A 25,664-nucleotide genomic window follows, 5' to 3' on the forward strand; every position below is an offset into this window, starting at 1 on the left:
AGGGATCTGGGAGAGGCTGGGCAAATACTTAAAATATGAGGACATGTCATGCACGGTATAGGCAACCTCTTATGTGTCACAAAGGGGGGGGTGAGCATCTTGTATAATGTTTGCATATACTCACCTATACATTCAAACACAGATTTAGAAATAATTATTGTAATTTAAATAGCAATGCATCACACCACAATGGTGATAATTGAGGCCAGGTGTACTTGCTCAGTCTGCTGACCAAGTGCTAACTACTGAAGGGTCGCTGTGAGGTCCCTGGTCTCCCCTTGTGATGATTTTTCAATTTTCATCTTTAATACAGACTTGACCTAGACATCCCCTCAAATAGAAAACTGTCCTATGTAAAGAAGGGGACATGGACCCTCTAGTACTGCAATAGAGCACCTCCATATGAATTTGTCAGATTACAGAGCTGAGAAGATCCAATAGTTATATACAAAACAGATGTAACACCAGATGTAGGTCTCAATATCCTCGCTGCAGCTTCTGGTTGGACTGCAATAGTGGCAGTTCTTTCCTATGCCAGCTGTCCTGCCGGACTGAGACAGATCTGATGTCTGTTTCCCAGAGGCGAAGGTTGAAGGCCTATGGCAAACTTGCAAATACTGCATTTTGGAAAATCACCTCAGGCGTGAGCCCATGTAGCTACATATGAATGTTAAGAACAAACATTTGTAAGTTGCCACACTGTCTGCTGTAGTAAATCACTTCATCTTTCATGTCAGATATAATACACATTAACTGTTTGATTATAGTAACTAACAGGGTCCAGATGCTTTGGCTAATTAATGATTAAACAGGTAATAATTTAAAATATTTATTTCCAAAGGGACACTTTTGTTGTAGAGGTCATTTCACTAGCAAGAGAAAGTAACTGGGATTGATCAGTGTTAGTTTTCAAGACAAGCTTATTTGGGCATCCACCTGATGTGGTAATTAAATGTAAGATAGGAAGAGCTGCTGCAAAAATTGGTCAATGGGAAGGAGTCTATTGAACCTAATGACTAGTCTGTTGTCAACAGAAGGGGATAATTAGAATACATTTTGCACGAAAGGTAGGTGCCATGCAATAATAAATTACCATTTGTATTTAGTTATTTGTTTAGAAGCTAGTGCAAAGCATCATATTTAATATGATGTAAGCAATCAAGAAGGTTGTAGTGACCTTCCAAGTCTGTGTGTCCCCTTTCCTCCATGTGGTAGAAGGAAAAATCCCTTGCTTTTGTTTCCCATTTTCATTAAACACAGCCTGTCACATTATTAGGACAGGTTCCTCAGTATGAAAGACACTATTTATGGTTCTTCTACCATGCATGCAGCTTTAGCTAATGCTCTGCCATCAGGTTTCTACGAATTTCCCTGTTTCTGTGCATTGTCTGTGGGGAAAGGGAAAGATATCTGCAATTCCTGGGGACTGGATTGGTCCAAACATTCACACAATAGTCACATATGGCACAAACAGAACATTAGAGAATAAAGGTGCTTTTTAGTGTTATAAATGTGAAAATGATTGAGAAATCTCCTGTGTTTGCCTATGCACAAAATACCGATATATAACGATATAAAAATGCACTTGCTTCTTGATATTAGGTCAAAGCATTGGTACATCTAACTCAGCTTTCTCCGGTTATGTTGGACTACAGTTCTCATCACCTTCATTGGGAGTTGTACTTCAATGGCCTAAGATCAATGTGCTACTGGTGGAAGTAGCAGCTGCATTTCTGGAGTTCTGCTGCTTCCAGTTCTGCAAATGGTTGTACAAGTACTAGTGGGTCACTGTGTAAACCAAAGATGTGTGCATAGTTGTGCAAACAGTTGTACAAGGGAGCCACTTTTAAATGCAGTAAGTGTATGCATCTATTTATTGACAGGTATGGATGAAATTGCTACATGTGGTTGCTTAATTACTGCTGCAGTAGTTACACAAGACATATATAAAGATTAGACTGATGTGTCTTGCTATGGCAACTTAATGTACTGTGGCAATATCTTTCTAATTGTATGTATTTTTATTAACCTTGTAATAATTGTGCATCAAACAAACCCAACATAACTGTTGGTTTTGCACATTAAAGAAATCATGATTACAATATTTGCAAAATATTAGGATTTCACCCACAGAGGGATCAGTTATTTCTAAATTTTATTTTATCAATTGTTGTCTGTACCTTCTGAACACTATTTCTTGTTCAGTATTTTAATCAGTATTTTAAATGAACTGGTTTAATTGCTTATTTGATGTTACAGGCAACCTGTAGAAATGTGGGCTAGAAGTCTTCCTGGTTAGCTTTGCAACAGATGCTGGTCCGAAAGGCTGCAACAACAACTTGCATGCTGCACTAACTCATTCTCATCCTTTCGTTCCTCAGATTAACTACAGCATGTGCTCAAGTCAAACTGACTGCAATAACCATTTTCATTTTCACGATGCGTATTAGGTGCTGTTCTACTTCATGTTTAGCAGATATCAAGCCAATGGTGAATAATAAGCACAAAAGCTTTCTGTAGGGATGTAGCCAAAATGTCTAGGTTTTTTGTGCATACCTGCTGTGCACAGGGTCCTGGAAAGAGGGAGGCCAAAAGTCTGTTAATGAGGTGGGTGGGTGGAAGGATCTGCTGTTTGTATTTTCAGGCAGATTATATATCATCTTATCATGCTGTGGTGTGTTTCCAACCAAACTTTCACAGCCCTTTCACATTTTCCTACTGCTTTCCTTTTCACATGACTTTTTGTAACAATTGAAAAAGAGCAGCTTGCTTTTAGTCTCTCTCCATTTCTTTCTGTTTCTCTGGCATATGTGTGTGTACACACACACACACACACACACACACACACACGAGTTTTTTCATTCCTGATAATGGGATCCTCTGGAGGTAGCAAATGCTGCCAACTCTGTGAGTAACATTCAGTTTAGGTTCACACAGAATCCTCCATTTCCACTGTGCTGTACAAAAAATTGAAGTGCAATTTCAGTTTCAAGATAAAAATAAACATAAACAGCTGAGCAAAAAAGGAAGGAAGGAAGGAAAAAGAGTGTGAGCTGATAATTCTCCCATTTTTTTCTCCCAGTAATAAGCAGAGTTTGCAGCTATCTCATGCTTACTTAGACATAAGACCTCCATGTTGGGTTTTCTGAGACAAAAATATAGCTCTGTCAGTCAGGGTATGGGTGAGGAGGAAGAGGAGGAAAATACAAAGTGGACATCTGTGGTATGACATTCAGACTCACATCATGACCTTTATCATACAATGACATAGGTTTGCTCAAGATGTAAGGGAGATGTACAAGTTCCCACTTCAGATGTCGCCCTCAAAGCACAAAAACACACCCTTTCTCCCTTTTTGCTGTAACACACATGAAAATGCCCTTTGTTAGTCTGGGGATTGCAAGTGTAGGGACTGTAGCTCTGCCCTTGATAATGCTACCCTGATCACGTTTTGTTGCTGCTTTAGAATAAGAAAGAGCTTAATGTCAGAAAGACGGAGGCAAGGAAGGGTTGAACTGGCTGCCAAAAGTCACAGGTAATGAGACACAGATCCAGATGCACTTGCAGAATCTCATCAAAATATGTTCGTACACACTCTTATGCCAGTACATTCGACCAGTCCTTCGGGCCACCTGGGCCCGAACAGTATTGTCAACACTGACTCATTGCCTCTTTCCAGAGTTTTGGACAAAAGCCTTTCCCAGCCTTACCTGGGATGCCAGGCATCGAACCTGAGCTCTTCTGCATGCAAGGAATCTGTTCTATTACACTGTGCCATGGTCTTTCCTAAAAAGAATCTGAAACACTTTAGGAAGCAATTTGGGATTAGAAATCCCCCACACATTGAGCAATCAAGACTTCATTCAGAGCCTCTGCAACAGTAGCAACAACATCCTTCAAGAAGGCACAGATTCACAGCAATCGGTTGGCTAAATCCACTGTTTGTCCTACTCACAGTAGATTAACTGAAATGAATGAGACAAATAGTCATGGGTAATATTGTCTTTAACTCCATGGCTACAAAGTTCTTGTACATTTCAGGATCAGAATAAAAAGCAAATGGACAAAAGGTCAGTGAAAGGAGACGGAGGGAGAAAACAAAATTGCCCCAAGAATTCACTACATGATATAGCCACAAATGTCTTGCTAGCATGGTATCCAGCATGGATCATCACTGCACACTTTTCAAAGAGTTTTCTGCTTATATCAAAAGTATATCAAATTGTAGGACAACAGGCAGGCGAGGCACAAAAATTTGGGGACCATCTCAAAAACAGAAGACAGAGGAAAAGGAAGAAGATACATCTGAAGTTGCTCTCAGGAATTGCAAGGGGATACATTTGGCTATATCAGTCTTCCTTAGAACTGGTCCTTCCAAATGTTTGGACCTACATTTTGCATCAGCTCCAAATTGCTATGGGCAATTGCTATAGATAATGGGAAATGTAAGCCAAAACATTTGGATGGAGTCTAGCCATGGAAGACTGTCCTAGATGTACAAGAGAAAACTATCCAGAGTCGAACAAAGGAAGGAGAACTGCAGGCCTGTTTTTCTGTACCATGTAGCTTTTCAAATATATTCTACTACCATTGAGAGAGTTTTCAAATGCTAATAAGATATCCAGCTGTATCATGCACAAATGATTTCCACTTGCCTAAAGGTCATATAATTGATATCCAAGGAGGAATCCACTAGAAATCTTGAATGATTCTGGTACAAATTCAGAATATATATACTGATGCCACCACATCTATCACCACCCAGTAGATAGATACATTACCCCTTTTTATTAATGTCTAGTGGACTATTTTTTAAAAAAAAAATCACGTAAGAATATAGTTTTGACTATCCTATAAACACACAGCAGCTGAAATACCAAGAAGAAATAACCTTCAGTTTTGATTTTGGAATAATGGAGATCAGTTCACTTAAATTACATATCCTTCAGCAAAAATAGAATAATAAAACAGAAATAATGCTTTCCCACCCAGTGATTTCATGGAATTGGCATTAACTCAGCAATACATCTCTATAGCACATAACTGAGTATTTACATTATTTGTAATATATCACATTTGCATACATTTAAAAGCATAGCATTTACAGCTGTAGGGTAGAGGTCTCTAACTATTGAGTCTTGGAGCACATTTGACATTTTGAAAAGATTCTCTGGATGCTGCCACAAGTTAACTGCTGTAGGTGGAGGACTACTCACAAAACTGCTGGGGACACACCCTGTGTCCATGTTTTTACGTGCCCATGAATGTTCATCTTCTTTGTGTGCTTCTAAGTCTAGCTTTTCTCCTTCTGGACATCTCTCCTGCATTATCCCCTGTTCTTGTTGCCCCAGGAGCCTTTGGTGGGAGATGGGCTTTACCTCTGAGCCATTTTTGGCAAGGAAGACTCTCTGCCCCACAAGTGAATGGAAGGATTGCTCCAGTTCCTTGCAGAGAGAGAAAATAGCACCGGAGGGCACCTGTGGTCACTGTGGTGTAGACCTTGCTGTAGGGCCACCTGACTATTGGATTTATTAAAACACCCCTATAGTTTGGATACTTGAAAGTATTAACTGATTTGAATCCTGAGCGACAACAGTCAACCAGTCAGAATGGGTACAGAACACAGTTCTCCACCTTCTTATTTATTTGCTTGTTTATTCCATTTCTATACCTCCTGATAGAAAAGCTCTCTGGGCAGGCCATGGCAATTCAGTTGTGTTTTAAACTGGAAATGCAGATATTTGACAAAGAAGATACCTTGAACTTCTAGCCCTGAAATCTGTCCCAAATAGGGGCGGGGATAAGAAAAAAATGTGTGAGCTCTTTTTCCTTAACACCCATTTTCAAAATTACTGTAAGGATGAAGTAGCAGCCTTTGGATCTTGAGAGGTAAGCTAAATGTACTGCTATTCACACATGGTGTAGCAGTACATGCTAGTTTCTCTTACTTTTCTTGAAATGTGTGAGCTCTCAACAATGGTACTCTGCAGGGAGGTGAATTTTACTTTTCACTGTACCCACTTCTTCCAAATTCTTCCAAGACACAGAGCCTCATTCTTTATCCCTTCCAGGGCATAGACTTCTGAGGATGCGGAGTACATGTGGAAAAGCTTAACACTCTGTAAGTACCATGGACACAATCCACATCAGACTTCTATGTGCTTACACAAAAGTAAGGCAACTAGCAGAAAATTGAGTTTAGCCTTCAATGTAAATTTAATTCCTGCATATGAGCATCAATCTTCCTTCCTGAGAAGTGAAAAATTGTTATTAACAATTGAAGCATTAGAATTGCTGTGATAAGCTTACCTGATAAGCCACCCACATCCATCTTCTTCAGATTCTTTGCTTCTAGGATGACAACAGTCAGCTTGCCAGCAGTAGGCACGTAGCGAAGAGAGAAGCAGATGTCACCTAGCTTCTCTTGCTGCAATGAAAAGCAAGAAGAGCTGTTACTGTGTGTGTGTCTAAAATGAACATTAGTGGATTGTTTTGACAATGCAAATTTTAATTTTTTATTTCAAGCATTCTTTCTTAATTTCTTAAATTAGCCCCAATTTCTTTGTTTAAAGTCTTTAGCACAAATGCTACCAGCACTCTTGAGATTTTACTTGCTAACAAACTAGTGGAGGGCCAGATTACATTCTTCAGGATTTTGCACATTGGAGCCATCTGTATAAATGAGAAAATAAACATAGTATTCAGTATCTAAGAAATACAACATTTTTAAAAGGTCCCTGTGAATTGTGGATCTGCTTGTAGGTTAAATTTGTATACTATTCTTTCCCCTTTTGTTTTTCAGTAATCACAGAGATATGGAAAGACTCTTATGTGTGAAAAACGCCTAAACCAAAAATATAACATGTGAAATAGCCCTGGAAACAAAGTTCTGTGACAAAATTTAACATCCAGCATCACTATGCCTCAGCCATATCAGTGTATGGGATCAGGTGTTTAACTGTAAAGTGGATCCCATTAATTTCAGTGGGACACAGGCATGACTCATTTGTTTGAACCATGTACAGTTTTTTCATTTAACCAATAATATTAATAGTGGAAATGCTCTCTGCCAAAAGAAAGGACAATCATGCCGTACATCCCAAACTTCCCAACCAGTCTTACTTCTACCTCTCAGTAATTTCAATCAGTTAGGCTCTTTCAGATTTGCAGTCTTGTTAAGCATACTAATTCCATGACATTTTCTTGCAGAAAAATATGGCCATTATCTCCCAAAATGGCAACAGATGTACTGCTTGTTTCAAACTGGTATTTTATTGCAACCAAAAATGTGTTCGTTGTTAGCTCACAGTTTGCTGCTGAAAATTATTAGCAACACTTTCATCACAAATATTGGATTAGTTGTGAGAATCATCAGCACATCATTAGTTTTGTTGTCAGAAAAACAGTGAACCATGCTCATTCTTGTTATGATTTGCAACAAGCAGGCTGACTTTAAGATGCATTATGTTCCTTTTAAATATGTGGCAGCCAAACGAAGTGATTTCTTAATAGACAGAATGGTATTTACCAGATGTCATTAATGGCTGCTAGTGTTTAGTTGTGTTCAGAGCCCAACAATAGATCAGAGGACTCTCTGCAGCTACAACAAATAGTGCTGTCCTGTTACAGACCTTTAGTGGACACAGAGGTGATGCTGCAGTCACAAATTACAGAAGTTTTATATTAACTGCAAAAATGAATGTATCCAAACTTGAAGATCCAAGAAGAAGGATGTAAGCAGAAGACTTCATGCTGCTCAATAATGATCATTGGGAATATTAGGCCAGCTATCTTCTTAGATCCATAAACAGTGCTATCCTTGGGAAAGTAATGGAACTGCTTTCACAAACTGCAGAATTACTTTACACAAAACAGTCTAATTGGGCATTTCGGGTCTCCCTGATATTTTTTTTTTTTTGCTTTTGACCAACGACTCTTCTTAGGATATCCAGTTTAATTCCACACTTACTTGGGGGAGTATGATAACAAACTTTGAAGACAGCCCATTGTATGCTAGGAACACTATAAAAATTGAGGATAGTTAACACCTATATATAAATATAACAATGCACAATCCCTTAACCATAGTTAAAGGATTCCAAGCAGCTGCTGAACCTACCTTCTCTTGTGCATTATTCCCTGCTGGTCTTAGTTATGGCTAAGTTTCACAGTGACACTGACTTTAATCAGAGCTAAGATTACTAGCAAGACTGCATCATTAAACAGGATATGAAACCAAGGTTTGCAAAGTTTTCCAAATCCTGGTTATTAACCAGTGCTAGTTAGTATGAACAGTGTTTCATTTCAGTTTGGTTCGAATGCAGTCTCAAAGGTATACAATCCTCAGAGTAACTGAATAGTGCTACTTACTAGATGCAGAACATATATGAATGAACTGCAGAAATCTTTAACATCCCTCATAATATAGTTATTAAGGTAGCACAAGCCCCTCTGATAGCAGCCCAAATTATGTGTTCAGATCTATGGCATACAAGTCTAATGTGTTAGGTCCAGACACAACTGAATTTAGGTTCCATTAAATCAATGGGGACAAGTTTGTTATGACTAGTGATGCTGCCAGATTTTGTAATTAGTCAACTCTCTGGTCACGCTTTTTAAGAACCCAGGACTGTGTTTTACAAACTCAGTATTAATTTCAGAATGGATTCTGAGCTTCAGAACATGTACAGTTTATATCTAAACAATGCTATTTCCATGTATGTGCTGCATTGGTTGGACTGATCATTTTCTTGCTTACAGTAAACTATGGTGATCTTACATCTCTCCCTTAGTCTTATCAGATCAGATTAGTGTTTGTACAGTACTTCCTTGAATTTTGATCAGTAAGTAAACAGGTACTTTACTTACTAGTGGTGGTCAGTGGAGTGTTTCTGTGAGAAGCCATGTGAAAGCAACCAATCAGGGGAGGCCATATTGTGATGCATAACATCATAACATGATGCATTTCTGAACACTCTCATCTGAGCTTACATGGGTGAGCTATTACTTGAGGAAATAATGAATTAATTCAGGGCAAGTTCACCCATCACTAGCCCTGGCTTAATTCCTCTTGATTTCAATGGAACTAGGTAGAATTTTCAGTGTCCAGCCCACACTCTTTATAGATCATATATACAAACCTATCTTCTTCCATATACAATAATCGCTTTAACAATTAAGATGATTATAAACATTCAGAGTCTAAATGATGGGTTACAATTCTTCACTGGCACACATGAGTGATTAAGACAGACATCTGTTTTTTCTGAGCTACTTCAGTGGCATCAAATGTACTTCAGTGGTATCATTTCTCAGAGTTTTCAGGGATCACTACTAAAAAGAAGGAAGCAATAATCTATTAGGGACTATTACTTTGTTCACCGTCATGTTCTAAAATGGTGACAATTATGCCCAGCAAAGAGACATTGTTCTCAGTCTAAATTAGACTGGCTTATTTTTAGCCCTAAAAACACTGTACTCTAGTCCCAGGCAACCCCTGACAGGTTGCTCCTGATGAGTTTAACTCTTCAGTGGAATGAAATGGTTCACAACCTCTGTGCCTCTATCAGCTAGATTTGATAGGCTACACACAATTTGATGGCATGATGGTTCCCATGTGATCCCTCATTGTCTGTAGGCACTCTATCAGTTCTGACTAAAAGAAAAAAAGTGCTGAAACAGAAAATCAGGTGAACAATGGCAATGAAAAGGTATGGCATGACAAATATGAATATGAATAGTCTCACTGGTAAGGGTGTTTTTGTTTGTTTGTTTTTTGAGAGGAGTAGGAGCCTGGATGTGTGTTTCCTGAAATTCCTGCCTTCAGCAAAAAGCCTAAATGAGCACCAACTGGCATAGCCATAATTACATGTATATTCTTTTGTGTATCACTAGTACCTCCTCTCTTCCATGTTCATTCTCCCTACCTTAAGTAACTATAACTAAGGCTGAGAATATAGAGATGGAGTTCAAATATCCATCATCCTCACAGACAGTGTGCTAAAGTGACAGACCGCTGCTTTACCACCTGGCAGTTAGTGTGCTTTGGGCCCCACTGCTAACCTACTATTTACAGCACATTTCAGGTTTTCTACTGTATTTTCTCAGCTGTGTTCAAAGCAATTCCACATTCACACTGCCCGCCTTAGTCTACCAAGTGTCAGAGAGCTACCTGAAGGCCACCTCTGCAAACAAAAGGCTTCCTCCTCAAAGTCAAAGCCCTCACAATGCATTACATCCTATCTATGCATTTATCTATCTGTTGAGCAGACATGTGTTCCATCGACACTTCCAGAATTTAAAGAAATCCCTTTGGGGTAAATTGTACCTTCCAGTTTGAGTTGGAGAGTTTGCTATACTGTATTTTCTAACTTTTTAAATATTTCGCAGCCAGTATATGACAATAAAAAGTCACTGCTGGAGCTGCAGTTTTGTAAGATAATTGCAAATCCCTACCAGGCTAAGAGGTCCCTCTTTGGAGGTGATTATCTCTCAGAGATGCCTTATTGTCATTAGGACTCGCTTTCAGCTTCCTCTATAAATAATTTATTTTCGCCAATTGCTCTGATCAACTGGATGGAAACTTTCAGCTAGCGTTAGAACCATCCAACTGTGAGGTCCACGGATGTCAGCATCTTCCCTTCAAATGCTCAATTGCCAATCAGAAGGCTCCTTCTGCTTAAGCAGCTTGATAATTTTCTTAAACATAATGCTGCTGCCTCTGAACAGAACAGGAATGAATGCAAAGCTTAACAGGCAGCACCATTTCTTTCTCTACAATAAGACCATTTAAAGCCCCACTGAGCCAGAAGCTGTCCTGTTAGCAGAAGGCCTCAAATGTCTTATTTGGGGGGGGGGGGGGGAGAAAGATTTCTTCCCTTCCTGTTCATATCCATCATAGTAAAACATACTGAGAAAAGTAAACCCACTAAAATGAAAATAATCTCATCCACTGTGCATCTGTGTCCAGGGAAAGTACGCTTGAATATAGGCTACATGATTTTATAAAATGAGACAAAAGGAAGTTATGTCAACGTTGCTGCTCCTCATTGTCATCATCTTACAAAGAAGCTGCACTTCCATTTTGTGTGGATGAGAATAACATTTTCTCAAAGGATAAGTGAACATTCCAAAACTGTAATGAAGGGAGGATGAAAACTATATTTTTCATTGTAAGACAAGAAGGCAGATTTCATTCCAACTTGTATAAAAAATCAGAAGGAAAATTTTATGGTCTGTCTCAGAGTATCCATTTACCCAAGTATAGAACTGAACTGTTACTAAATGACAATATATTTAGTAACAGTTCAGTTCTAACAGTTCATGACAATATTTACATTGTCATTTAGTAACAGTTCAATTTTATACTTGGATAATTTTATAGTTGGATTAAATAATACTTGGGTACAATTTTATACTTGGATTAAATAATGCAATAAATATGGCATTATATTTATGCTTGGAGCCAAATTGCTGAATACTCATAAAAACTCATAAAACAAGAACCTTCAATTTAAAAAATGGAGCTAAACATTCTATTTTTATGATGTGAAAGAAATTATGAATTAATGTACAAATGAAATTTGGATCCAAGGAGATTTTAAAAACATGTGTATTTATGGAAAATACAAGAAGCCAAACACTGCTAGTGAGCTCAGTTCTAAGTTCTAGAGACAACTAAGATGAATGAAATAATTTTAGGATACCCATTCCCTATGGGACCCATTAGTGATTTTTCTTGGCTATTTGGAAAAATCTGTCAGTTAAATAGGTGTGGAAATGTTTTCTAAATTAAATGCAGGAACAAAAACAGAAACCTGTTTCTGTTTAAATTCACCATGAACAGAAGATTGGAAAATGTGTAAGTAGGAAATCATTTAAGGGGACTATAGTTACAAATATAGTAAGACTCTGCTAAAGATAAACAATTTACATAGAAATTTAACTTATGGGTATCATGGTGATTTGACAAGCTAATCTAATTATGACTCCTGCTGAAGCCAGGACATCTAATTATGTTCCTAGACCAGTGAAACTGCTAGAAGCTGGAAGGCAGGGGCCTCCTGGAACTGGCTGACAGGCATTACCCCAAGTGGCCAAAGCTAAGAGCTATGGTCTTTAGTCTCTCTGAAGATTTTCATCATGTTGGAGGTACTTCTCCCTGACCAAACACAGATATCATTGTTCTAAGCAAACCAATTGCTTAGCTAATATTAGATGCTAATATTATCAAACAAATCCAATGAATGAATGAATTGGTTTAGTCTCCCTTGTGTTATTAAGGTGGTGCAGTGAGGAGTCCACCTGCGTAGAACTAGGGACCCTAGAAGGGCCTAATGCCTTTGTATTTTCCTGTTGTCTCTTTGCCTGTTCCCCTTTCTTTTCTTTAACCTACTTCTCTCTCAAAAATCTCTTCTTCAAGAATCTTGTCTTTACTCCAGTTTCGAATTTAGGTGAGTTGTGGTGCAGAATCTGGTCTCTAGAACACTGGATTAAGTCTAGGAGTTGGGCAGAAATGAGCCCAGGAGAGGAAGGCTGAAGAAGGCCTCATCTAGTCTTCTGTTACAGACATTTTTTTCCTCTCTGATAATACTAGAATCCAGGGTCATTCCATGAAACTGATTGGTGGGTGATTCAGGACACCTAAAAGGATGTGCTTCTTCACACATTGCAGTTAAGCAATGAAAATTCACGTGCACAAGATACAGTGGTGGCCACCAACTTGAAGGGTCAATTAATGAGGAGAATGCTATCACTGGATAGAGTTCTGATAAGTATCAAAGGCAGTATGCCTATGTACACCAGTTTCTGGGAAAGGCGTGTGTGGAAGGGTGCTGTTTTACTCATGTCTTGTTTGTGAGTTCTGATGTACAGCTGGTTGGGACTGTGTGAACAGAATTGCTGAACTAGGTGAACCTTGGTCTGAGCACAGCAATTCTTATAAAAGGGGACTCATGGAACGTATATTTTTCATGGGCTGCTGAAACCCTGGAGCAAGTGGGGCGGATCGTATTTTCTAATGCTGGATATAATTTGTCTCTCCATAAAATCTCTGTCCCTTTCCATGATAAACAGGCTATTCCCTCATCAGATTAGTTACCACTAATATAAAAGTACTGTTGGGTTTGCAAAGTTGCTGAAACTGCAGCTGGTGAGGTCCAGGCAGCTGGGACATATGTTCCTGGAGCAGCCTGTATTCACATGAAATGCGCCAATTAGCCTCCTACAGAGCACTGATTGATCATTCTGACCATAATACTCCATGTGAGTCATTTTCTACCAGATTTTTGCTTCTAGCATTCATAATTATTTTTAACCATTTCTAGAAAGTGCTTCTATCGAAGACAAAAACAAAACAGAACAGAATGAAATAAGATTAATGCGTGGGGGGAGTGGAGGATAAATACCATTTTTATGAGTTGAAAATGCCACTTCATAGGTCATCTATTTTGAAGTGATTACAATCAGCTCCCTCTCCAAGGAGTGCTGGCTAAAGGTACTTAAGATGGAAGCTTGATAGGAATATACATTATCATGGCAAAACTGGGCATGATTTAGAAATTAGATTTCCTTTTGCTTGAATGAGGAACTAAAGATCTTTATCCCCTAAACTGAGCAAAGGGGAATCTAAGTTCAGAATAGAATAGAAAAGGAGAGAATAAAGAACTGATTGCACTAACCCACCAAAAGAATGAATAGCATTTTCTAATAGCATTTTCAGTATTTTCCGAATAGTATTTTCTAATAAGTCCTTCCACAAATACACATACTGTTATAGCCAGTGGCTAGTCATGCTTTAATTATTGCATCTCATTGGATTCTATTATTTGGCTTCTCCTTGGCTCCTGCCTGATCACATTTCTAAATGTCACTCACATTTATGGAAGCCACTGTGCAAAACAAAATTAATTTAACTCAGAATGGCACATTAATATTATTACTTTTGACAGCATGGAAAACGTATTAACGATAACATGTTGCAAGGCTCCTCTCTGTGAGAACAGTTTTAAGTGCAACACTGAAAGGAAATGTAATGCATTCACAGGATGTTCTTTCTGGATTACTAGCCATTATAAAAAGTCAAACACCAAAGCCTTCCTATAATTATGGTGCAATTATATGGCTATTGTAGCTAGTCTAAAGATAAGCTTTGTCCTATTGTAGTGGGGCAAGGCAAGCAATAATAGGTTGCCCTTGCCTGATCTTTAAAAACCCTCTTGGAGTAGAGCTATATACGCATTTAAAGTTTAGTTAAGCCATTCACATTATCAAGGGAATGTCTTGGAATCTAAAAGTGATTGTAACTTCAGATTAGAAACTACATAGCACATGTGACAATGCTCAGGCTAAAATCACAGAAGCAAGGAAATAAATCTTTTCTATCAGAATTGCTTTGAAGAATTCCTTCCTACTAATCTATATAATGCAGAGCAAAGAAGGCAATGGGTTCCTTGTTTCCAAGCTCTTACGGATGTTCCATAGCCAGATGATTGTATACAGGATTTGAGCTTTATACCTTTTCAAAGGCTGAACTGGCCTATTGCATTGTGAGAAAAATACTGTATTTGCTGTTTAAGTTTACCGAAAAGGGTATTGTTTAGGGTCTGGGAACAGATTAATTAACTCTCCATTATTTCTAATGAGGAAAAATGATTTGGACTTTGAATGACTCAGAGTTAAAACGGCCTCCTGAAATGAATAAAGTTCCAAGTACAGGGCACCACTGTAATCTGAAACCTTCCTATGATTAACAAGGAACTGCTTAATTGCTAAAATTAGCTGCAAGAAAGAGAAAACTGTTACAAAAAAGCAAGCATTGACCTATTTTTGACTTGTTCTTGAACCCAGCCTAGATTCCTGTGCTTATGACAAAGTGATGTAGCAACTACCTCTTGCCATAAGTGATATGTATATGCAAGACCTGCAAATCTGTAGTAAACTGATGGAGCTCAATAATGCTGAAATTAGTCTTTCTGGCAAAATGCTACACATCTGTGCATACAGTGGGCTTCCTTGTTGGTTCATGCATAGGAAATAACATTGGCATGCTCGGGATGTAATGCTAAACTATGACTTTAGCTCGTGTCCTCCCCCATCCCAATTCCAGTGAGATTAGCAGTATGATCAAATCATAAACTACAGTTTAGGCAAACAAGATGACTTCCTAAGCAACAGCTTGCTTCTCTAAAACATAGTTCAGACTGATTATGGTTTGCTTGGGCTCACACAAAGCACTAGAGTGCACTTAGGCTAATGGATTAGCATGTAGTTGAGAGTAGTTTTTTCTTTATTTTAGTGTAAATATGCACAACCAGAATCTGGACCATAGACCAGGAAAGGAAGACTGCACGTCTCGGTTTGCTTTCTGAACTCCTCCTCCTGCAATAAGGAGGGATGCAGTTTTAATTTTCCTCACCCACTATAAGGTGGTCCCACTCCCAAAATAAAGAAAAGTGAACTGTCAGCATCATGCCACATGATTAGTGTAAGATGAAGTTCAGAGGGAAAGCTTATGATCACCTCCTTACAGCCACGCCAAAGGAGGAGAAGGAATGGGGAGCTGATGAGACTGAGACTTCTTCAAGTCACTAAACCGTGACCAGTTTAGGTCTCTGTCCAAACAAGGCTGGTGTGGTAGGTATTTCCCCTCTGTTGCTGGCAACGGAAAGGGCTTGTGTCCAGCTCTTCTTGGGGATGGTTGAATGAAGAACTCTGTACTTGATTAGATAAAGGACACACCTTTTATCCAATTTCTAAGAGAGGGGAAGAATAAGCTGCAAAAAAACTCACTTTCTTACCAAAAGCATACATTTCAAAAGGTAATGTCTTGCCTATTGTTTGTTGTTTATCATTTCACTCTTCTTTTTATTCAAGCTGGTGTAGAAAACAAATCAATATGTGGTGATGGGGAAAGGGAAGACTAAGGAGCAGTAATATGAGTATTCACAAAGGTTAACAAGCTTTCTCAATCATCTCTCACATTGCAAGCTCTCTTTATGTTCACGTCTCTTGAAATTAAAGAATCTGTCAAGTTTAGTTTCCATTTTAAAGAGATGTGATCATCTAATAAGGATGCTCTCACAAGTGTGAAAAAGACCCAAATTGAATTGACCTCTGACCTGAATATGAACTTGTCTGCAATACAAGTGCTACGCTGAAGAAATGAACTCTTCCATTTCATGGCAGCCACCCCACTCCCATCATTTTCCTATCTCTTGGCAGCCATCTTGAAATTGTCCCTCCTTCATGCACATTATAGCTAAAAACAATGGCAGGGGTGAGAGGCAGGTACATGATCTTTAATCTTTCTGACCCTGTACCTCAAGAGGTTTGATGCCTAGTTAATTTATATTTAATTAAAATGCATAATTATGCAAAGGAAGCAAATCAGACCCACAACTATATTATATGAAAATAATTTGATTAGGTATTGGGGAGGGAAAGTGATTGTTTGGATTCGTAGGAATATTAAAAGCTTATATAGAAAGTTAGGCTATTCCAATATTTTAGAATTGGCCATACTAGGAGTTTAATCAGAGGGAGATGATAACAAGGTGGAAACACTTGTTAAAAAACCCCCTCTCTCTCACACACATATGCTGGAACATAGGTAATATGAGGACATTTCCTTCAAGTAATCACTGAGTAAGTGTGCATGTAATCCTATAATCTTCGTCCAAGATTGCTGTGACAAACAAAGAAAAAGGAAACCTTTTCCTGGCGTTCACAGTATGGCATTTGCTCAGTGGGAAGGTAAGATGCCCTCCCTCAGTGAGGAAGGCATCACTGTGCTATGTGAAACAGCCTTTCCCAATCTAGTACCCTCCCAGTGCTTTGAATTATTAAACTCCAGGATTTCTGACCATCAGATAATGGGAAGTGAAGTCCAAACCTCTGCTGGGCAATAAGCTGGGAAGGGTAACGGAATGTATTAGAACATAGAAGTACCAGAAATAGAAATATTTGTTAGATATTGCTAGAACAATCTAGTACAATAAAATCCAGCAGCTGCATCTCTACTTCCCTTGCATTCTAGAGGAGGTATAGGGGGCTAGCCCAAATCTTGAAAGCCAACCTAAACTTCATACTCATCCCCTGGTCCGAACTCTCCCCCTGTGCTTAGTCTAGAATATTATAATAATTAAAAGGCATAGTTACATAACATGAATTTAAAGCCTGTTTTGGCCCCTGGAGGCCATATTCTAGCTGTTCACAATCCCATTTACATGCACACACAGAGGTAAACTCTGGCAAAACTTCTCCTTTGGAATCAGTTGCAGCATTTTATCTCCATTTAACTGTCTCCATTTTGTTAAAACTGTTCCTACAAGGTTGAGTACTCTTCTTTCTGCTGGATATCTTCTCTAGAAGTGTATGTGGAGCAGGAGGTGGGGGAGAGAAATCATGGCACATAACTTATCGTATCATGCACAGCAAGGCTATGGCGATGCTTTGAAGTGACACCCCCCCCCCCACCATGTGGTTATGATGCTATAAAGGTCTAGCACAGGTGTCTCATCAAATGGGAAATCTTTTGATGTGCTGCTTTGAAACAATATTTGGAAAGGTCCTCTGTCTCCTGTGAATTCTTTGACAAAGGAAACAAAAATTGTAAAGACTGCCCTGAACTTCACAAAACTCAGGGGCTAGGAAGCACAAACAATAGCTCTCCCTTTCTTTATGTAGCGGTGACTATGCTTTGGTCCAGTTCTCAAGTCATTCTCAATAAACCACAGAAAGGAAAGCAGCCTGAGATCACTGTGGATGTTGGGACCATTCCATGAATAACGCAGGATGCTTTAATTATTATAAATGATTATAAATCTGAGGAATGGGAAAGCAAGAATCAGTCTATCCATGTTGCCAAACCAAGTGGTTTCACGTGACTTTAGGCCTTGTTTATATCATTAAAAGCCTCAAGCAGGAAATCTCCTCACTCAAGCTATCAATGCTCACGGAGGGGAAGGAGGTTGCATACGTACTTAATAGAAATATTTTTACTTCACTTTTCTCATGGAAGACCAAGTTGGAGGTGGCTGACAGAAACAATGGAAATGACCAGAACTTAATACAACTAAGTCAGGAATACATTTTAAAAACATTTATAAGTTAATAAAAATGCATCCACTTGGCAAATGGAAGGCACTTTTATACAGCAGTGGAAGGTGATCGAGGGCAAAACTATCTTCTCTGTAGGTCTTTCCAGATGGCCGTCTCCTAGCACTATCTGAAGATAGCTATTCTGTACAGTTCTTCCATGTTTTCCTCAATGATTATTTTTGGTGAAAAGTCTAAGGGACCAACCAAAAAGTGGAAAAACAACATGAGATGGTTGTAAATGAAAGATGATTATGTCTGGATTCTCCATGCAATTCCAAAGGTGATGACACAACAAAAACCTCATCCAGAAGCCTCCGGCAAAGGATCCCCAAAGCTACATGGTGATGAGGTTCCGCAGAATACTTTCTCATCTCAGCATACTGAAGTTCAGCCAGCCTAGCATAAGATCATAAGAAAAGTCTTAAAGGTCTATCTAGTCTGACATTTTATTTCCACACTTCAATCAGTGGAAGAATAATGTACACAACTCAGAAATCTGCATCTGACTTTCATGCGAAGAGGGAAAAAAAAGCTTGAAATCTGATATAGACTTGTGTCAGAATAAGCTTCAGGACAGAATTTGGAGAACTTCAGCAAGGACAAATACGCTGATTTGCATGTCCCTATGACAAAGAGTGAAATTAAAAACATCGTAATATCAGTAATACTTGATCATGTAAATGAGAACATCAGATGATAAAGTTTGGATAAATTGTTTCTAGTTAGGTTGTGGAATGATGGCAGAAATTCACCAAAAGAAAAAGGGGAAAGGAAACCTGAAGCGGCAGTAGAAGCTCTTGCGGGCTGTCAGTGATTTCAATGCAATAAGAAAGAAGCTGGCTACACGCACTTGTTTGATGTTCAAATACTATCTTAGTTCTGATAACACTGGGTACCAAGATGACAGAAATTATGTATTCAATGCTAAGTCTTCTCTAACTTTTCTAGATAACAATACTTACCATGCAACGTTTATGTTCTGTTTAATTTCTCATTTTTGGTTATTGATGCATAACTGAGAATAATAGTAGTGGTAGTAGGAGTAGTAATGAATCATATGGTTTGAATAGCAATACTGAAGCCTAGCCAGTCCTTCAAAAGAGATTTTACAATTGGTGCAGAGGGCATCCTATGTAAAAGCATCTTCTGCAGGATATTAGAATATACAGTTCAATGACTCATTATTAACAAAGATAGAAAAGGTAAATTTATATGATGTTGTTGATGATGACAATATATTTACCATGTAGAAGGAACCTTGATAAACTTGTTATGTAATGGGACTAGCAACCACTGCCAAAAGCATCACCACAACACGGTTTCCATGGAAGGTGTAGCGAAGGACTCATAACCTGCCCAAAGACTTAATGCAATTCTTTGGACTTCAGTTCCAATATACTGAACAATTCCTTTGAACCAAGAATGGTGCCAAGAAAATATCTAAAAACAGATGGATGCCTGTAGGCACAATGCCTCCTTCTCCTATGCACAAATAAAATACAAATGAAGTGCCAGTAGATGCATTTTGAGACAATTGACTATGCTGAATAAGAACAGAGCAGGAAGAGAAGTGAAATTAACATGTTAAAAAAGGTCCATCTTCCTTAGAGGCTTCTGTATAATGCAATGGAAACAAAAAAGGAAAGATTTTTGCATAAGGTAATACTCCCATAGGTTAATGTTTGCAGGCAGTCATCCAATGGAACCTAAGGGGAATATAGCCATCAAATCAAAATTGCAGATGGCTGGCCAGAAGCGTCTTTAGGGAAGCACAAAGGGCATGCTGCCATTGTTCTGGGGGGACAACACTCAACTTACATACTTGTAAACAGAAATTGCAAAAACGCAAAAGTCTCCTCCAAAAGAAAAGGAGCTTAAAAGAGCCTGCAGTCTGCAACCCCAACCACCTGGAAAAGTGAGAAGAGTGCAAAATAGGCATTGCCTGGTGGGGGTGCTTCCTTCTTTTAATTTCTGTGCAAATGGACAGCAATTCTCTTCCTGAGAATTTAGTCTATGTTTAGATTGTGGCTGTCATCAGCAACACACTGAAATGACATTTCAGTATATATAACTTCTCCCCCGTTTACTATAATTTCTTTATTCCTATCCACACCTTTCCCCCTTCTTTTACAGCTCTCTCTCCTCCTAAACCATCCATAACCTTTGTCTGCTCCTCTTCCTACCTCACTTGATTAAGCTACCAGTTTGTTACCTATACCTAACCACCAGATATGCACCCTTGATTGACCCTACACGCTCCCACATCCTTGTGGCCGCACCCCCTTGCCACAGTCTCTTCTCTCTGCCATCAACCTTCCATCTGGCATTTTCTCTGCTGCATTCACAAACATACCACCATTTCCCCCTTTCTTAGCTGACCTATCTTGCTCCCTTAATTGCTATCTGATTTATCTTCTACGTTTTGATACCAAAATCCATCCAGGAACATTCTGCTTCCTGTCGCTGACTACACTTTCTTGCTGCCCCTCTTGATGCCCCCCAAGTGAATTAAAACCACCACCACCAGAATCACTGACAGTAGTGCCACTTTCACACCCAAAAGTACTCAACCCCCTTTACCTTTCTACTATCTTGGTATAGTTGATCATCCTTTTTAGTTTGCCTGTGACTGAACTCATCCAATACTAGAGATGAATGGATGGCTGACAGAAGCAGAAAATACTGAATATGACATCAAAGGATGAACTATAGAGGAGTCTATTTCCCTCCTATTCTGGCTATGAGCTTCCAAAAGTATCTGGCTCTCCACCATTAAAAGCAGAATACTGGACTCAGTGGCTGGATCTGGAAAAGCCATTCTTAGGAGGTAAAACACGATTTCATTTGTTACTGCAGTAACCTTCCTGGATAAATCATGACTAAAGACTTTTCTTTCATTCTGGAATGTACATTTTTAATAAAGCGGCTGCTGAATGTTCAGCACCGAGTATTTCCTTATTCCACACAGCCTGTCTAAGACAATTACAGCCATTTACAATGAGAATCCAATTACTACTCTTTTCGTTACTGTGCTTTGTGCAAGACATTTATTTCTTTTTAATAAATACATTCTGTCTATCATTGCTACAGTACAAAGTGCTTTAAATGTCAGTTCCACAAGTAGTTAAACTAAAGTGAAAATACAACAAGATCTGAAAAGAGGCTAAATGGTTACTATGGTAATCTCTGACATGGTCTAAATTGGCATTTAAAAATTGGCAGGAGGAATGTGCAGAAAATTACTAAGCTTTTTCTTTCTCAGACTGCTCCGCCCAACTCTTTGTAATAACCTTTTCAGAGATTCACATTTTTATTGCTTTTTGTCATACACCAGGAGGAATTTCTTTTGCACAAACCCCAGTGAAATAAACTTCTTGCTGGAACATTCCATTTGCAGCTTAAATGCCCACAATTGATACAGAGACGGTGTTATCGTTAAATTCTGTATAGCACTTAGCAATCAAAGGGATGGCAGTAATAATAATAATAAAAAATAAAAGCAAAGCACGCCAGTTATTTGTAATGGGATACTTTTACTGCTACAGTTTCCTAATGAAAAGAGTTCTGCGTATGAATCATAAGCTCACCCTTTGATAGACATAATGGTGTCATTCACATACAAGAGAGAGGCAGCAAATGTTTGCAGAAACTCAAAAAAGAAATACATACAAGACCCCAAGAAGAAGAATTCCAAAGCATCCCAAACATACTGAGCATGGCCTGTGGCAGAAGAACACTAAGTTAAAATTGGGAGACCATCAAATCCCATCCGCTATCCAGGCTGGCAACCTGAGCAAGACCACTACACACTGCAGTTCTGCTGCAACTTCCCCATGTACCTACTGGCATGCTAGTTTCTGTACCAAGACTCCACCAAGTCTGAAGGGCTATTCTTTCCGGCTGGCTACAACATGTCCAGCTTCATTTTAAAGCACTTCTACAGACCAGAAACATTATGCAGTTCTCTAACAAGAAAAGTTGAGGTTCCCAAGCAGAGAATCTGATCTCAAACCACTGTACCTGATCTGGCACCTATTCTGCAATAACATTTCTACATGAAGTGGACAGGAATCTCTTTAATCTTCCCGCAGAGGTATTGCAGCTGATAAAAAGGGCTGGATCAACATTATATTCTTTGTCCCCTGTCCCTGTCCCAAACAGTAGCATGGCATACAGATAGAAGGCGGGTTTTTTCTGTTTTAAAGAAAAGAAGGGCAAGAGGAGAAGAGGGGAAGAGAGAACACGAGATTGTTTGTGAGCCTTTGTTTAAAACAAAGATCAGCACCCCAGTAGTGCCTTAAAATAGAAGGAATACACAGAGAGATGAAAAATTGAGCTTAAAATCTAGAAATGGATCTTTTTAAAAAGTTTACCAAACACAACTGCTGGAGATAGAATGGTTTGCTTGTTATTACGAGCCTCGTATCAATGCTGTAGGCACTAACATATAACTATTAATTTAGTAATGCTACATCCTTACTCAGAAGTAAGCTCCATTGTGTTCAATTGCACTTGCTCTCTAATACATGTTAAGGATTGCATTTGTCGGATGACTTCTGTATGTAAAAACTACCCAAGGCAAAACAAAACTTTTACAGAAAACATAATAGTTACCTTGCAAAACCAATTTTGAACAATATGAAGTGGTAATACCATAAGCAAAAACATCAGTTCAGATAACCAACAAACAATCCATTAGAAAAAACAAAACCAGAAATCACATTTCTCACACAACAGGCCATTGCAATGAACACATGAGAAGAGCAATTTTCCTAGGGTGTCAAGACAACAGTTTTATTCTTCAATTGCACTGAATCATACACAGAATTTTAAAGATTATCCAAACTGCATTGTCTTCAGTCTGTAGTCTTCTCATGTTTTCACATTGTTTCTCCCAATCTTTTCCCTATCACAAGAAATTCATCAAAGAGGAAATAACAAAATAGATGCACACTGCCTTTTGAATGCTTTGTCTGGAACATCTCCAAGTAACAGGATATTCTCCTGTGAGTGAGATATTCCTTTGCAATGAAAATAATGAAGTCAATAATATATGATGGCGGGCTTAGACTTTGACTTAGATGGGAGGTTTACACCAGAAAATAAAGCATGAAGTGCAACCTCCCAAAACACAAGTTCCACAAAATAGCAGTGTGTCTTTAGTACAGGGCTGAGAGTTAATTCAGTTTTGGAGAAGCTCTTAGGAGCACCATTCCAGAAGTGTGCAGCTCCAAAGGCAAAGCTGGAGGAGGCCACAGGTAAAAGGGCTGCTGTTTTCATGTTTGATGAAAAAATCAAACATTCTAGCATGTTTTAGCTTACCATGCTTATTGCCAGTGACTAAGGGATACACTAAATATTCTGGTAAGCAGGCCTGCCTTTGATCTTCATTGTAGATTTCCTTACATTGGTGTAAGTGTGTGCAGTCCTGTGTTGATTTGGGACTGTGGTGATCTAGGAGGGGGATTGAACCTTCCACCCCAGATTTGGAGCACCCCAACAGGAGTTGCTTGTTACAAAAGATAGGCATTCTTTTTTATCAAGTCTGCCCTGGAATCAATGGGGACTCTTTTTTTTCTCTCTGTGTAGAGTTTCATGGAAAAATAGTATCCAATATTTACCTTTGCTCCTCGAAAGCTCTCTGATAGCTTCATGTTTTCAACCTGCTGTTTAAACTGCCACCAACTACCCGACTCTTGTTTTTCTCCTGCTCCATTTCCACCAACACTTCATCAAGCAATTCCTCACTCTCCACAAAACCATAGGACATAAGTAGCAATTATATAGACCATTAGCAAGGCTACATGGCATAAGGATAATGGATTCCTGACATGCAGCTCCTTTGGTATGACCTGTTCAATATCCAGCAGTCATTCTGTAGACTAAAATAATTCCTTAAAACACTCATGAAGCATAACCAATACTTGCACAGCACTTTCAATATGATTTACTAAGATTCAGTTATTAATAATCTTTTTCATAGGGAAATGGGAAAAACATGAAGCTATTTTTCCTTTCTTTCTTACTTTTTATTGCTTGGGTCTTCTATACAGTACAGAAGGAAGGCTCTGTTGTCTCATTAAGTATTCCTTCCTTGGATTTTATTCTTGACCCTTTCTGGAAGACAGCTGTGACATGGCCTAAATTTTAGTTAGTGGAGAAGAGGACAGCACCTTGTCAGATGCTTCTTCTCCAGTGAGGTTATACAGCACATTAAAAGATGTGTTAGTATTTACAACAACTGGATTCAACTGAGAGAAGGTCTTATAAAGGAGGTGGCCCAAGTCCCATGTAGGAGGAAGATAATAATTAACGAGGAGTGAATTTTTCAGTGACTCCTTTCACATCATTAATTCCTAGTCTTAGCATGATTCCCCTTGATGCAGAGTTAAAACCTGGAGAAAAAGTAAAAGTTCTTCATAACGATATGCATTATATTATCACTGAACATCTGAATATATTTGGCTTTCTGTGACACACATTACATTCTTCACTTCAAAAAGAAAAAGTGAAGTCTGTTATGAAATGTTTTAGCAGTAATTGAACATAATTACATTTGTTGTACAATTTTGGATGGGATCCAGTTGCTTAGGGTTTTAAGTCGATTTTAATTATGCTTTTGCTGTTAATTAGTGGGCCAGGTTGCGGTACCATACTGATGAGTGCTAATAAGACAAACATGTGCCCATTGAGGCACATCTGGCCTAAGCAATCGCTGCTTCAGGTTTTTTTGCATTTTCTTTTGGTAGCTCTGTGACATTTTAGTCTATAAACATAACATGCCTGTCTTGTTTAAATGCATAAGCTATGAACCAAGGACAGTTTAGTGCAGAAGTGAATTACTGAAAGTCAGTGTGGTGTTGTGTTAGGACTGCAAGACTGGGACTCAGGAGATCTGGGTTCTAGTCCCCATTCACTCATGGAGCTGACTTTGGCCCAGTAAGACTCCCAACAGTATTTGTCATAGACTATCAGTCCAACCTATCTCACAGGGTTGTCATGAGGATAAGATTGAGAGGAAGAGGAGGAGAATTATGTAAGCACCTCAAATTCCCTGGAAGGGACAAAGGTGAGATACAAATACAAATAAATACACAAATGATAATAAAACTCCTAAATCTCAAACAGAGATGACATAAGCTGTAGTCCAGAATTCCCAAGGTGGTACCCACTGGCATCCACAGAGCTCCCTATTCCCTGTCTTGTTTGAAAAATATATTTCACAATTAAAAACTCACTCTCTTTTTAGCCTTGTTATTTCAGCCTCCTAGCTCTGCAGCTCACTTTTCTTCCTCCTCTTGGCTGCTAACCTTGCTTTTCCTCTCCCGCTTTGCCTTGCTATTTCAGCTTCTGTTTCGCTATCCCCACACCCCTTGACTGTTCATTTCACTGTTGACTAGCCAAGCCCTGACAGCAGGCATTAAGTGACTAGCCACATTCCTTGTGGGACCATTTTGGGGTGGTGCCTCCTGTAGTTTCTCAAATTTCTAAATGTGCCTACTGGTCAGGGTGTCTGCCATGGACTCTTACAAGAAATATTCATTACATAAATGGCATCTTGAAAT

The 25,664-nt window shown here is 38.8% G+C and overlaps 1 protein-coding gene across 2 annotated transcripts in view; it reads right to left on the minus strand.

Moving 5' to 3' along the window:
* Positions 1 to 25,664, minus strand: part of SYT1 (synaptotagmin 1) — a 131,547-nt gene that overhangs the window by 49,020 nt on the left and 56,863 nt on the right. For both annotated transcript variants that reach the window (XM_044455324.1, XM_044455323.1), the window contains exon 6: positions 6,310 to 6,427. In XM_044455324.1, the coding sequence (XP_044311259.1) occupies positions 6,310 to 6,427 (118 nt within the window). The remainder of the gene's footprint in view (positions 1 to 6,309; positions 6,428 to 25,664) is intronic.

The sequence above is a fragment of the Varanus komodoensis genome, unplaced genomic scaffold (genome assembly GCF_004798865.1).
Source record: "Varanus komodoensis strain SLA01 unplaced genomic scaffold, ASM479886v1 scaffold8, whole genome shotgun sequence".
Taxonomy (NCBI): Eukaryota; Metazoa; Chordata; class Lepidosauria; order Squamata; family Varanidae; genus Varanus; species Varanus komodoensis.